General features: G+C 41.8%; 2 protein-coding genes across 2 annotated transcripts; both read right to left on the bottom strand.

The window, feature by feature from the left end:
- Positions 1 to 337: 337 nt before the first annotated feature.
- Positions 338 to 3,965, bottom strand: nfkbil1 (nuclear factor of kappa light polypeptide gene enhancer in B-cells inhibitor-like 1). Its single transcript, XM_086053571.1, has 4 exons — positions 3,514 to 3,965; positions 2,658 to 2,770; positions 1,632 to 1,746; positions 338 to 1,037 (listed from the first exon to the last, which is right to left on the bottom strand). Exons 1-4 carry the CDS (start codon positions 3,785 to 3,787, stop codon positions 460 to 462), a joined length of 1,080 nt encoding a protein of 359 aa, XP_085909697.1. The 5' UTR covers positions 3,788 to 3,965; the 3' UTR covers positions 338 to 459.
- An 8,900-nt stretch (positions 3,966 to 12,865) lies between these two features.
- LOC147135350 (apelin receptor B-like) lies at positions 12,866 to 15,362 on the bottom strand. Its single transcript, XM_086053516.1, has one exon. It carries the CDS (start codon positions 15,312 to 15,314, stop codon positions 14,241 to 14,243), a length of 1,074 nt encoding a protein of 357 aa, XP_085909642.1. The 5' UTR covers positions 15,315 to 15,362; the 3' UTR covers positions 12,866 to 14,240.
- Between the last annotated feature and the right edge of the window lie 370 nt (positions 15,363 to 15,732).

Here is a 15,732-nt window from a genome sequence, read left to right as displayed (position 1 = left end):
GGCCTTTGTCAAGGTGGAGGGAATTATGAACAGCTACAAATACCAGTCAGTGTTAGCAGAAAACCTTCCGGCTCCTGCTAGAATGTATCAAATCAAATGTATTTCTATCGCACTTTTCATACAAAAAGAATGCAACTCAAAGTGCTGTCCAGTAAAAATGTCCATGTACCCCCCCAAAAAGTCTGGAGAAGCCTACTAGAACATCTGAAATTCATTTGGGGTAATCAGAGGCACTTCAAATGGTGGCAGATTTTTGCTGACTTAGCGCTGCACAGGTTATGGGTCACACAAATGGGGCAAAATTGTGTTCTACTGTATAAATAATGATCCAGACACATTCCAGGCTCATTATTCAAGTTTTAATGGCATAAATTGTTAGATAAAAGTAGTGATTACTGTGAATTGCACAAGAGATGGAATTGAACACCCACTCCAACTCCCAAATGGAGGAAAATCTGGTCACGGTTTCAGGGTCTGAGCCAGTCTGTTGAGTTCTTGCGACAGAGCGGTCACCGTGCCCAGGATGCGCTGCTTGTCCTTCCCGTCCAGCCGAGCTTCGCACCTCTGTGCGAATTTGTCGGGGTGCCAGAGCGCCTGTTGCTTGCGCAGCGCCTTCCGGAAGCCCGCCGCGTCCTTGCGGTCCACACCGTGCAGCATGACGTCCGCCATTTCCTGTACGGTCCCGCGCGGCGCCGGCCAGGGGATGTCGGCGTAGCTCAGCAGCTTCGCTTCGCCGCCGTGAAACGTGGCCGCGCACATTTGCTCGTAACGGCGCTTCTTACCCTGCCGAGTCTCTTCCTCTTTGCGGGCGGCGCGGGATAAATACTCCTCGTGTTCCTTCTGCAGCCTTGCGTGCAGCTCCTTGTAGCTCTGCTCTTCGTCTTCTCGCTTCTTCTTCTTCTTCTTCTTCCCGCTAAACGACGATGCTGCTATTCTCTGAGCTTCTGCATGCTTCTTTGAAAAGTATTCTCTTCTGATGCGATCAGCCCAGTCACCATAGTCCTCCTCGTCTTCATCCACAGGAAGAAAGTCATCCGCTGTAAAGCAAACACCAGAGCAAAATATTTCAATGTATCTGCAATGTATAGAGCTAAAACGGATCATGTGAAAATTAAACATAAAAATATTTGATGAAAAAGAGAGAAACAAAATGTTAAGGAAAAATGCAAACATACGGTACAAAATAACATGGAAAATATCACCTTCATAGAAAAGGCTACACAGAAATATCGGCGGAAAAAAAAATGTGTTAAAAATAAATTTTGGGAAAAAAAAAACAAAAAAAACAATATTAAGGGAAAATACAAGAATATTGGGCAACATACAAAAATAGCAGAAAATAATACAAACATATTAGGAGAAATAAATAGCCAAATATTAGACAAGAATCCAATGAACTTAATATCACAGTCATAACAATTGACAATAAAAAAATAACATTACCCTAAAAAATGAACTTAGACAAAAATAGTAGGCAAAAAATAAAACAAATAGAAGGAATACTACAACAGTACTAGGAGGAAAAAATTCAAAGTAAAAAAATATGATATGGAAAAACAAAAAAAAAAAACAATTATAAAACAAAAATATTATAGATTAGCTTGATAGCTAGACAGATAGGTATCTTTTACCGTCATAAACTCCAAACGTTTCGCAGAACTCATCCTCACATTCGCCAAACAGCTTCTCCATCCAGTCTCTCTCTGCGTCAGCTCGAGATGAGCCACTTGTGCCTTGTCCTGACGGCTGCAACCAATGGAGCAGATTAGGGTTTGGAAATTGATGGAAATTTAATCATGATGCCCATTTTTGGCTTCTCACAATCTTAAAAACTAGGGGTGTAACAAAAACAAACAAACATTTGAACCGGAAATTTGAACCGGAAAATCTGTTTTTTTTTTTCCATTTAAAAGATGCAAGTGCATCAAATCAAACTGAATCGTTCCATTTTGAACTACAGTATATCAAGATATGCATCAGGTTATTTTACTGCAGAGATATATATCTTAAAAGGAAACGGCATAAGGTATATTTACAGTACCGACAAGTTCATTCAAATGTACATAAAACAACAACAAAAAAGTAATTGCCTCATACCCTCTAGAATTGAGCCATACCATATCGAATGGAATCACAAGTCAAACTGTTTTAGTTGATGAATAAAAGCCAAGTTGTGAAATCCATGAATAATCGTTTTATTAATCATGATTTCAAAATCAAAATAATCAGCATTATTTTTTCCATAATCGCCCAGTCCTATATCAGATGTTTTAGGGTAAGGTTTTACATTTTTTCTGTGCTGTTAATCTATACAGCAACTCTGTCCCGTTATTAAGTATTATTTCCAGTTTTGCAAGGCAAACTCATCTTGATGCTGTGAAATAAGATATTAACTCATTCATTGCCAAAGCCATATCGATATGTCTTTTCACAGTCGAGACATTCAATCCCAGAAATTATGTACATACTTTTTTCAATTTTATTCAAACGTAGGGTTAAAGAAGGTCTGAAAATGTCTGGCAGTGAATGAGTTAAAGATGCTTGTCACGCATCTTCAAGTGGAATCAGCTACTGGGAAGTTCTCTAAATGCTGCTCACATATTCATTTATTTGTAACACAGCAATTCCAACTAAATGTACTGTAAACTGGATGCTACCTCTGAGTGCTTGAACCCATTCAGCAGGTCCTGGGGCGTCACGCCAGCCATGTTTGCGGAGTCCATGGCCTCCGGGCAACTCTTTTTGAGAGGCACAACCAGGTCGTCATATGCTGCAGGAAGAACAAGAACAATCGATATCGCTGATTACAATGACCTTGTAATATGGTGTGTGTTTCTTGATTTCTTTTTACTATTATATTAACCAATCATTGTTTATTTGGTATTGTTCAGAGATTATAAAAAAAAAACCAAAACGTAACAATTAGGAAGTATCAAATGAGAGGGATTCATCTTTGTTTTCCAAAGTAAAGGCAGATGCTTGCAAATGTCTTGTTTTGATTAAACATGAGGGCTCGACCGGTTAAGCAGCCGGACGAGTAAGGCCGTTAAATCATCGGCCAAACTGCTGACAGTTTTTACGTTGATGTACTTTATCCATCTACAGCAGTTGTACACAAGTAACACTGGTCTCATTATTTATGACACATTAATCTATGCAATATATTTTTAGGGGGCCATCCATTATTTACAAATAATTGCAAATAATAATTTGTGGTGGATCTTGGTACCAACTCCCTAACGCTATTTATACATGGCATGGGTTGACTTGTGCTGAGAGGTGGAAAGATGCAAAAGAACGGTTACTGTCTGCTTGCATTGGGTAAGAACCGTGCACCAGATGCTACAGATGTAAATTGCTATGAAACAAACAAGCTAGCAATGAGTGGCAGTTGGCACTGGAGAGGAATTTAATAATACGGGTTCAGTCCCGGAAATCTGAAGTCGGGCCGGTTTAATAACAACAAATGTGTCCACAACGACTTTATGGTAGATATGTCCCATCTGTCCCCACCTGTTTTTCCGCGTTTAAGAGCCCTATTTACGGCGCCGTGTAGCGCCGTGTCTCCTTTCTTATCTGCCCGGAGCACATCGGCCCCGTGCTCGAGCAGCAGCCGCACTACAGCGTCGTCCCCCAGGCCACAGGCTAGATGCAGCGGGCTCCTCTGCCTCTTGCCCTGAGAGAAGTTGACGTCCAAGTCCCGGTGCTTCCGCAGGTATGCCTTGAGTTTGAAGAGGCTGCCCTCCTCGACATACTTCCACAGCCGCTTCTGTGCCTTCGTCAGCATACCGAGTGTGCTCAATTTATTCGGTTAAATAAATGACAGAACTTCCCTTGCAATTGCCAGCACATTTTGTGGCAGCGATAGGTCGTCGCAACACTTCCCGTAGCCAGTGGAATTGACGGAAGTAGTCTTCAAGAATGACTTCTGTCCGTCTTCAGTTAAAATTCCGGATACAAACGAGAGCGCGCGCACAAATGTTCCGGACTTGACGTGCTCATGCCGCTAGATGTCAGTATTGACTCTTTCACTGTACAGATTTTAAATGAGCAGTTGCACACGGGATCCTGGGTTAACAACGATACTGACTTGAGGGTTTCTCGGTTATGGGTCGTCATTTGTCGCTTACTGCCGTACGTACGGGGTTTCATTTAATTGGTTTGTATCTATGGCAGTGTGTTTCATACAAAAATTAAGAGATGGTAAAATCACTTACGCCGGGGTTAGAAGCAGAAAAAAAACAATCTAAGTGACAATGTGTTCTAATACGGTTATAGGCATTTTAAAAAATATATATGCAGTCAGATGTTTTATTATTATTATTTAGAAAAAATACATTAGTTATGTGTATATATAACTAATGGTGGTCGACTGGTTAGCACGTCCGCCTCACAGTTCAGAGGTCGTGGGTTCGATCCCGGCTCCAGCCTCCCTGTGTGGAGTTTGCATGTTCTCCCCGTGCCTGCGTGGGTTTTCTCCGGGCACTCCGGTTTCCTCCCACATTCCAAAAACATGCATGGTAAGTTGATTGGACACTCTAAATTGCCCCTAGGTGTGATTGTGAGTGCGGATGTTTGTCTCTGTGTGCCCTGCGATTGGCTGGCAACCAGTTCAGGGTGTCCCCCGCCTACTGCCCAAAGACAGCTGGGATAGGCTCCAGCACGCCCCGCGACCCTTGTGAGGAGAAGCGGTACAGATAATGGATGGATGGATATACATATATATATACATATATATATACATATACATATACATATATACATACATACATATACATCATTGGATTGTTTTATATTTATGAGTGATTTTCATCCATAGTTAGTTAACGGCGCTTTCCAACTTACGTACAAATTCAGGTTGCATCGTCATAGTAACGGACCTCCGTCGTAAATCGAGGACCCTCTGTAAATACGACGCAACGTGCCACTATTATTCACTCATCATGCCATTCAATTCCCCCCCCCCCCCCCCCCATTCTATAACTACCACTCTCCATTTTCAAGGCACTATGCTGCAAGTTTGCCTGCACTAAATAAAAGCGACCACAGACAATTTGTTCCACGGTGTTTATAAAGATGTGCCAGATTCCACACAACTTACTAAGTATGCATCATCTCTCCCCTCTGTGTCTCCGTGGGTTTCTTGTGCGCCCCAGGCTCCTTTCAAAATGCCACCTGTCAGGAAGCCGTCACGTTAAGAAGTCAACTGACTGCTTCTGCATAGTTTCATGTTTTGAAAAACACCCATTATGAAAAAAAAAGCTAAACTAAAAGGGACATTGAATTGCCACGCCATAGTGCAGTTTCATGAGTCAACCCCAAAATTGTGATGGTCCATGAAAACAGCTGTCATAAAATGGCAATTTATTTCCTGTACAGAAGGCTGACTTTTTTGGGGTGGGGCTTTTTGAGTTCATTTTCGATTTCTTTGGAATTTCCAACCACTGGAAATAATTACGAGTAATATATATATATATATATATATATATATATATATATATATATATATATATATATATATATATATATATATATATATATATATATATATATATATATATACACACACACACACACACACACACACACATGTAGTCTGTTCTGGGTCTAATGTCAACAGCTTAAAGGTCTTTTCATACAGCGAACTTGGTTTCTTGGTATTGATTGCAGGGCAAGGCATGGACAATGGGGCGCTCCGGTGCAAGCTTGCGCTCAAGAACCGGACTTTGGCACCCCTTTTCTAAACTGTCAAAGAAGTGTAAAATAAGACAGCGGTGAAAAGTAAAATGTAAACTGTGTGTATGTGCCACATGGACACTTAACCAAACAAAAATACCACACTACTTCCACCGCATCGAAAACTTCTCCGAACAATCAATTAAGGAGTAGGACGGGATGGGAGTCATTCTCACCGGGACAGGACGCAACACTATTTTTTTCTTTTTTTACTATCGTCTGGGACGGGACAGTACAGGATTTTTTTCTATGGGAGTGGGATGGGACGAGGGTTAAAAATTAACTCCTGTGTCACCCTGCATGCGTGGCTGCTGCTGGCTGTGTTAAATTAGCAGTTGTTATGCTAGTCCTTCTATAGTATTTTGCAGCATATGTTAGCATTAAGCTAGCAGACTTTTGTTTCAAGAAAATTATATGGCTTGGTTGAAAATGTTGGTGATTAAATTCGTTATTCTCATTGGTTTTATGTGTCAATATACATTCAACTTCAACTGCGGGTGACAACAAAACAGCTTGAAGCAAGCACTTTGAGCATCTTATTTGAAGACCTAAGCAAGAGCGTCTTCTTTTTTGTTTCTTCAAAGTGATGTTATACAGTATGATAGTCCCCCAATTCTTGACAGCCATAGAGTGACAAAAAGTGCTTAGGGCTACTTTATATAGTGTATTTTCATAACTTTAAACGATAAATATAATGTCTATATGGTTTCTGTATATCGTTTTTACCAATTGAGAGTGGGGATGTGTCAGGTTCATCAATTAGACATTTCATCACAAAACACCAAAATAGAGGAAAGACGCTCAATTCTTTGTTAGCAGCTTGCAAGGAGAACGAAGAGAAACCACCATTTCTGCTATGCATAGTCCACACAGCAATACTTCTCTCTAAGTTCTAAATTATCTCTTCGTTCCCTCTCTTTTCATTGGTTTTCGGATTCCCTGGTTACATGGGTGTTTCCAATCTAAGGGTGGGGGATTCATGCGACCCGTCGGAAACGCACAAACTTGTTTTTTTCCATTATGTGTGCACGTGAGTGAAAGGGCGTTTTTGAGACATGTACACAAAAAACATTGCATTGCAAAAATATTCCAGCCAAATCAACAATTTTTTGTAACACATCAGAGGCATTAATTCAGCTGCAAAGGATAGATAAAAAAGGTCGAGGCCCTCGTGAGATGCTCAAACTTCTCCATCTTCCATTTCCTTCCACTTTTCATACTTTTTCTTCGGAGGTTATAATAAAAGTAGATATAAAAGCAGAAGCAATTTCTTCATTGCAAGCACGTACAAGAACGGAAGCAATATTCTTTTTTGCTTCGAAATAACATTTCACACAGATGAATATTTTGCAAACTATTAATACCGTTGCTCTAATCCAAAACTACGTTACGAAATCACTCGATATTATAAGTTCATTCAACCTTAGTATGATAGGCAAATGTGTGGTAACTACTTGGTGATTATTCCTTCAGTATGTAATGTATACCCTGCAATGAACAGCGTATTCTGTTGTATGAATGGCAACAGGCGCATGCATGTTGATTGGACCTTCTGGCACCTGGTGGCATTTAATTGTTCACTCTACGTCACTGGCATAGATAGATGAACAAAAGCTACTTTATTTGTCATAAATAGTCATTTTTGGACCAATTTTAACGGAATTGGACCATTTCCCAGGACACAGTGGTCGGGAATCACTGACTAATTTATCTTTTGTATGTTGGTATCACTGCGCGGCTTTCTTTACCTGCCACCAACGGAGAGCGCGCAGCTGAGCCTCTTCAGCATCTCGGGCCTGTCGCAGGTCACAGAGCCTCCTTTTTAGACCTGAAGTGAAGGCCGGAGATGAAGGGATGAAGGGACGCTTTGTGCTTACTGAGACACTGGCATTAAGGCCAAGATCCGGAGTTTCTCTGGAAAAGCCGGTCTCCTTCCGCAGCCTCGGAAACGACGTGTCGCCATTAACGATGGCGCCTTTGAGAGGCAGGGAGAAAGAGACGTCTGATTAGTCACTTGACGTGTTTTCTCGCGCTTCGTATTTTGTTGCAAAAACAAGACTCTGGTGCTTCAAGATGCCTGCAAAAAGGGGCCTTAAAAGAGAGGATATCCCTGATCAGGAACCCTGACTTAGCTGACCCGCCCTTTGTCTTTCCTGCCCCATGTGCGCCACAAAGACGCTCAACCAATGTCATCCTCACGCCTGGCCAGGGCTGCAGGTCCGGTTGTGCTTGTCTTGCATTGTCAAGGAGCAGGGGAGGAACGCTGCATGTTTCCTGTGTCTATTTTCTGTGCGAGTCTTTTTATTGGCTTGCGATTTATAGTAGCGGGTACACGCGCTCGCCACACATAGCAGGCCTGATTAGAAGGCAAACAATAGCATGGCCACCCATTGAAAGGCAAATTAATGGCTGTCCCAGTTGAAAGTTTCCCCTTTGGTTTCTAAAGGGCACTGGTTCTCAAACTGGGACCCCTGGATTTTTCGTTGAAAGCTATAGCTTGGGTCCACAAAATAATTTGCTGTAATTTATTTATGTCGGATCATTTTGTAAAAGTGAGTAACTATATACTGTATGGGCACTGACACGCCAATAAAACAAATGTACAAACTAAACCAGTGGTTCTCAAACTTTTTACACAAAGCAGGTTATGATTAAAAAAGATAAATAAAAATCTTAGTTCTCCAAGTACCACCATCTTGACCAATATTAAAACACAGTAGTGCAATGTTAATGAAAAACACGACAGTTTTATTCCTAAAAAGCACTGTTAATATTGTAAGCCCAAGAAACATAATGCAGTTTGAACATTGCTGGGCTTAACTCTAAAACTACTTTTACTTAAATTAAAATGTATTATTAAATCAAACAAATATGAATGTGTATACAAAATATATGTAAATACAAGTTTGAAAAATACATTTTTTAAATTAAATGCAAAATGTACTTACAAGTTAAATACAACTGAACTGTACTTGGGCAGTGATTCTTTCATCTACCACAAGAGGGAGCACACATTGACAATCACTGAGCTAAACCAATTACTCTTCGTTGCCTTCGCTTTGAGTGAAAAGGTGAACTTTTTCGAGAATATGGTCTTATTTTCATTATAGAATAAAGGCGTCTTTTGTATTTTTTAAAATTCACTTGCTAAAATAGGACTTTTTGCCTTAAACTGTTGCTTTAATATTACCACTTCAACCAGTAAAGATGCCACCTTTTTTTCATAATTTTATTTATTTTATTTTTGTACTATTCTCATAACATTACACTTACTAAAAATGTGTAATTTTACCCTGAAAGACGGGCAACTTTTCAATTGCCGTTATGATTATAAGGTGGTTCTTGGAAAAAATTCTCCCTAAGTGGTCCCTGAACTCAAAAAGTAAAAAGAGAAGCTGATCACAAGCTGGCCTGTTTTGGAATTGCTTATATCAAGATTTTGTATGATACTGTATTATTTGACTCAAATGGTAATGTAATTGTGACAACTATAGTATTTCTCTACTTCAGCAAAGTTGAGAGGTTGTCTGCAAGATGGCAGGTCTTTATTTGTTTTTTCTGAATAATAATAAATGACAATTTATTCACTCTTTAAGGAAAGTCGATTTTTTGGTAAAAAGAAAGTAATGATGCATCCTATCTAATGTGACTAATCCACGTATCTATCATCAACTGTATGTATATAATCCATCTAATCCATCTAATGTAAGATTATTTTTAGTACCGCACAGGGAAATCATTTAGAACGAGCAGTAAGACTCCAAACTTCAAATACTGAGCGCCTTTACGTGTCTCGGTAGGTGCTGCTTTTTTTGTTCGCAACCATATTCAAATTGACTCGGGAATTGGCGAACTTTCTTCTTTCTAATCAAAATGTAAAAAGAAACAAGGCAGAGTGGGTAGAACAAATAAGTGGCACAGCTCCCCGCTACTTAGACATGGACGCTCACAACATTGTGGAGCATCAACCGATATGCTAGTAATTACAGTTAAAGACGCTGTCTCCAAACAACATAGACTCAATTTGAATACTTCCGAGCATGACGGAGATTTCACATGAGAGATTGTTTACCTGCCTTAAAACCACTAGGTTAAAAATAACCCATTTTGGATTATTTATAAACCTGTATTGGGTTATTCAAATCTTATTTTTGAACCCTGCTGTTATAGGGGTCTTGGCAGGTGCTGTTGTTTTGGTGAGCAATGGCGTTCAAATGGGCACAGCGATTTATTGTGTGAAAAGCCTCTTGCAACTGAGGCCATTATCTTTGAGATGACATAAGTATTAAATACATATTCAAATCTTAATCTAATCAACATTTTCATTCACAGTATGTCTAATGAATAGTATATTCAAGATTGTAAACACACAATGCAAATGCAATGCCCTCACTCATAGAGGAATGGAGCAAGGGTTTTAGCTTCTCTACACGATGTATCTGCTCTCCAGGACTTATTATTCCACCGCTTGTTTTCACAGAGGAATGAAAACATTTGTCTAAAAAAATACAAAAAAACCCCAACATATTTTTGAATGGTGGTCTGCAGTAAAAAAGTGCATCAAAGTGCCCAAATGGCAGCTCTGCAGTGTCCACGCGCCATGAAATGTTTTTTAGTCTTAACGTAACACGAGCACACAAGCTTCATAAAAACTTCAGTGAAAATAATCTTTGCAGGTTATGTTACGCAGCAGGATACAGCTTTGATGCAGAAAGGTCAGGGATACTTTGGCAAGGCGTCTCTAGTGAAATAGAGCTGAAACGGCCTCGCCAATAAAAGCTGATGAGTCTACAGGGAATGCGTCCAACTTGTATTGTATGTACTGTACAAGATGACTGAGTAGTTTTTCTGTGACTTGAACTCTCGCGGGTAGATAGATGTTTTAAGGAAACATTGACTTCTATTTTACCTAGTAATACATTTATCTGTCCATCTATCAATCTGCAGTATCTACTGCATCTTTCTACAGCAGGGGTGGAAAACTCGTTTTTGTCGTGAGACACCTTGATGGCTCGAAACGATTTAAAATTTTGGGGCGAAAAAAATCCCCCCAAACGGCCTTCCGTATAAACCAAACAAAAACAAAATATTAAAAAAAAAAAACATTGAAAAAAATCGACAAATGCATGGGTGCGAGTATGTTTGGGGTCCACTGTAATATGATAAATTCTGAGATGAAACGCTATATAAGTGCTGCCCATTCATTCGAAGAAACTCATCATGTTAATGGTTCCTCACTATAATTAGGAAACAGATAAATATAATGCAACACTTTGGATCAATTCTACAACATTCCTTGAAAATAATGTCCTATTGTTGGCGAGCTATTCCTAGAAGAGGTCACCAGGCTACTCATGTGGTCCGCGGGCACCATGTTGGTGACTCCTGGTCTAGAGACTTATTCATTTGTCTGCTATTCCGTCGGCCCAAAGTTGAATGTTCTCCACTTTAATGCGGTTCCAGCCAAACGTCTGTGAAAAATGAACTTGATCACAACCATTCACTTAATTAAACGCACAAGCCATGTAAGTCTAAGGTTAGCATCGCAATGAACATGGCTTCTCCGTCTTCCCTCGTCGTCCCTTCGCGGGAACGATATTTTTCAGATGTGTAGCTTACTCGCCACCGTGGAGGTGATGGTTACTGACTCAGAAGCGAGTCGGCAATGTGTTTAGTCACACTAGTAGCCAGCGAAGCTTGTTGCTAGCTAGCTTGTGGCGTAAATAGCACCGAGCTTGCATCAACTACCTAAGTCCTGTGCGTAGGTGACGTAGGTGCATTACAGAAACGTTATGTGTGCGTTAAGCGCAGCAAAGGCTTTTAGGACATGACCATCTCAGCAGTTTGGAAAAACTTAAGTAAATTAAATTAAATCTATGATTCTGTTTTACTATTCAATGTGTTGTAATGAGGCGCAAAATGAGAATTTTGACCCCCAAACTGTGATGCCCGCGACCCTTGTGAGGATAAGCGGTATGGATAATGAATGAATGAATGAAACTGTGATGCGAAACCGCTTATTTTGAGCCTTGGGTTTCCGTTGGAGGGCCATTATGACTTTGCAGAGCTGGACATTCCGTCTACGTGACGAACCGGTCACTGCCAGACGCCCGTTGAAAATTTGAGGCGGACCGGCCTATAGACGGGTACTAATTTTTTTCCCCCCAGAAAAAAAGGCAAATGGACGACAACGGAAGGGTACCCATGCTGCGGACGGATGACAAATAATGGATGCTCAATTTTTAATAAAATGACAAGCTCTGTGACTTTTAACCCATATGAGCCCGTGTATTATCACATATACACAGCAGAATCCAGCTGTTCAACCATTTCTCAAGTTATTTTGATAGGGCATAACAAAAAATGCTTACATTCTCAGTGTTATTAAAATTGAAGACAATTTGCAATTTTTCTATCTGTCTATCTACCCGTGCCTATCTATTGACTGTACTTGATTTTGGTTATATATATATGTATTCAAATATTGTACATATTTTCTTTTTAAATTATATTAAAATGTGAAACAAATGCTGTAATTATGTCCGGATAACACATTGGAAACTGTATACACAGGCGATTTTCCGGTACCAATTATAGGGATCAAACTCTGAACAACTGAATTCAATTGATTCCGACGTACGGTATCTAGCTATCAGCCACCTATAAGACACGGAGTCCAACACTAAAAACTCCCACATTAAAAAACAGTCCACCCGGATTAGGCTGCTCCTTCTGTCTCCCTGATAATGCCTCTAAGAAGCTCAATACCGTCCACATTCATTAACATTCGCATTTAGATCTCCAAAACCTGTCATGTATTATTTGTTGTTAATTCATTTGATGAAGGATTATTTAAAATTATATAGAACTTGGAAGAAAAAAATGACTGTTTGTGTGAGAGGAGCAGAAACATGTCTTTCTGAGGGGGAAACTGAAGTCCAACATGCATTTCCTGCAGACATATACTTTGATTTGGAAGCCCAGAGCAGGACACAATGGAAGGGCCACCGCCTCCCCTCACTAATGCATCCTCAGGAAGAAGCAAACACTCCACCGAGGGGACAAAATACATTCCAGCAAAAAGAGAGCGAGAAGAGTGAGATGCAGCACAGACTAACACAAGAGAGGATCTTTGTTTTTTTTTTTTATTACAAATCATAAACAAGAATCACAAATGTAAAAAAAAAAATATATATATATATACAAATTCATGTTTTTTGTCAGGAACAAACATCTGACAACACACACACACCTACCACACACACACATTGCCTGTCAAACTAGTCACCTTTTATCTGGGCTCTGAGCCCAGGCAGTCTGAAAACATTTGTCAGCTGCCATCTGTCCGTCTGTCTAGACCCCCTCCCCCCTCCCCCCCCCTCGCATCCAAAGACCCCCGTCTCTCCTTACCACGCTTATCAGAGCCTGACACCTCACAGCGATGCACACACTCAACCGTAGTAACACACTGCAGGCTTGAAATGCCGCAGACACTGACGTCTGGCCGGAGTTTCGCACCTCAAGTACTTACGAATAAAAAAAATGCAACGGTGCGAAGTAATTAAATATACTTAACTGAAGTATATAAATACTAGGTTATTGTACTTCAGGTATCCGTACTTTACTTGAGTATGTTTTTCTGAGGACCTTTTACATGTATTCCCTACATTTGAAAAACGTTATCCATACTTTCTACTCGTTACTTTGTCAAAATAAACTCTTTTCAACCGCCAAGGATGACAACACGACGTAAAACAAAGATAAATGGAGCTTGACTGATGGAAAAAAAATAGGGACAGCAGCAACATGGAAGAACAAGGGAGCATTACTGACAACAGCAACCTATACGGAGAAGCAAGCTATTCCCCATTCATTGCCTTATTTAAGAGAATTGTTTGTTGTCAGATCAAAGAATGATTAGGGGCGAATACGATATGTCAAATCTGAAGAAACATGAATAATATGTACGTTTTTCTGTGGTTATATAAGCTAATTTATCATTTTTTGTTAGTCCCTTCATAACATTAGCAAGGCAACAGGTGCACTCCGTTTTGATAGCATAAAACGCTAGCTAGCTCTTGGTTGAAAAAAGACAACAACATGCGACATGATAATGAAAGAGGAAAACTAATTTGTGTGAGAGCAGATTTTTTCATTGGAGTTAAAATGTTACAGTTAAAAGTGACAGTCAAAATTCATTTCTGTACATTTCAGAGTCTGTACTGTAGTTGAATCATACTTCTACCAGTCTTTTTTTTTTTTTACACAAGTGTCTGTGCGAGCACTTTTGCCACCTCACAAAAGTATGACTTTTCATTCTTAGGCTGTAGAGACTTGAGTCCATCAAAAACAAAGAAAGAAAAAGAGAACCTGGGCCCTTTTGGAGATACATTCCACACGGTCCACCTCACGTTTGGTCCCTTTAAAGTTCTTCAAAAGTCAGTAGTCCACAGAGTGGAGAATCCGTAAGCAAGCACTGAGCAATGGCGGCGTCCGCGCGGACGCTAGACCTTGGTGGCCAGAGACTGGGCCTCCGTCTTCTGGGAGGACAAGGAGCCGGCGGGGCTGGCGTGCAGAGACTTCTTGAGGTGGAGCAGGCAGAGGCACTGCGACCTGAAGCGCAGATCGAAGAAGGCGTAGAGGAAGGGGTTGAGGCAGCTGTTGACGTACGCCAGGCAGGTGGCGTACGGGTGGGCCAGCAGCAGGAAGCGCAGGAAAGCGCAGGTGGCCGGGAACAGATCCAGGTAGGAGAGGGCGTCTGCGCTTTTCACCACATGAAAGGGGATCCAGCAGGCGGCGAAGACCACCACCAGAGTGGTGATGATCTTCAAGAGCCGCCGCTTGCGCTGGTCCTCCTTGCGCAGGGTGTTGAAGTGGCGCGTGACGGTACAGCCGATGAAGCCGTAGCACACCATCATGGCCAGGAAGGGCAGCAGGAACCCCAGGGCCGACGAGGAAATGCTCAAGCCGGCGATCCACAGGTTCTCCTGATGCTTCTTGCTCACCACCAGGCCGAAGTCCATGGCGCAGGACGTGCGGTTGCTGCCCGGGTCGTGCCGGGTGGTGCGGAAGACCAGGGTAGGGGCGGCCAGGAGGCCCGACAGCGTCCAGATGGCGGCGAGGGAGGCGCGCATGTGGCCGCGGGTGCGCAGCTGGCTGCTGGACAGCGAGTGCACGATGGCCAGGTAGCGGTCGAAGCTCATGCAGGTGAGGAGGAAGACGCTGGCGTACATGTTGAGGAGCACCACGTAGCTGCTGATCTTGCACAGGGCCACCCCGAAGGGCCAGTGGTAGCCCATGGCCGTGTAGACCGCCCACAGGGGCAGCGTCACCACAAAGGTCAGGTCGGCCAAGGCCAGGTTGCCGATGTAGACGTCGGCCGCGCGCCGCTTCCCCTGCGCCCGCCACACGGTGAAGATGACCACGCCGTTGCCCGACAAGCCCAGGATGAAGATGAGCATGTAGAGCACCGGGATGACCGAGTAGGACGGCGTCCACTCGGAGTAGTCGCACATGGTGGAGTTCTCCAGCTCATCGTAGTCGTAGTACTCCTCGAACGGGCTCTCGGTGGGCTCCATGGCTTTTGCAGTCGGCTGGAGGTGGTGTGACTTGCTGCCTGTGTGATCTGCCCACTCTTATAAACCGCGCAGCCAACCACCCGCCCCACTCCGAGGCGTGAACCCTCCCAGCGTGCGCGCCCCCCTCCCCGGCACAACACACCCTCCCACTCTCGGTGGAAACACGCCCACTAATTTGTAACTCATTCAAACATGGCAAATTACAAGACATCATCGCTTCTACTATTGCTGTTTTTGTCAATTTTACTCACTTGGAAAGTAAGTCAGTATAAAAAGAAAGATATATGATCAATCATTGCACCTCTAATGAATGCAAGGTGCAATGATTGATTAAAATTATATGGCTATGTCAATAATTAAATGAATCAGTAATTTTTGATAATCAATTGTTAAGAGACCTCGTTTAGTTTAAAATTGT

Source organism: Filicampus tigris, chromosome 15 (assembly GCF_054856515.1).
Source record: "Filicampus tigris isolate MCC_2025a chromosome 15, RoL_Ftig_1.0, whole genome shotgun sequence".
Taxonomy (NCBI): Eukaryota; Metazoa; Chordata; class Actinopteri; order Syngnathiformes; family Syngnathidae; genus Filicampus; species Filicampus tigris.
The sequence above is the reverse complement of the archived record's forward strand: the minus strand, read 5'-3'. Positions and strand labels throughout refer to the sequence as shown.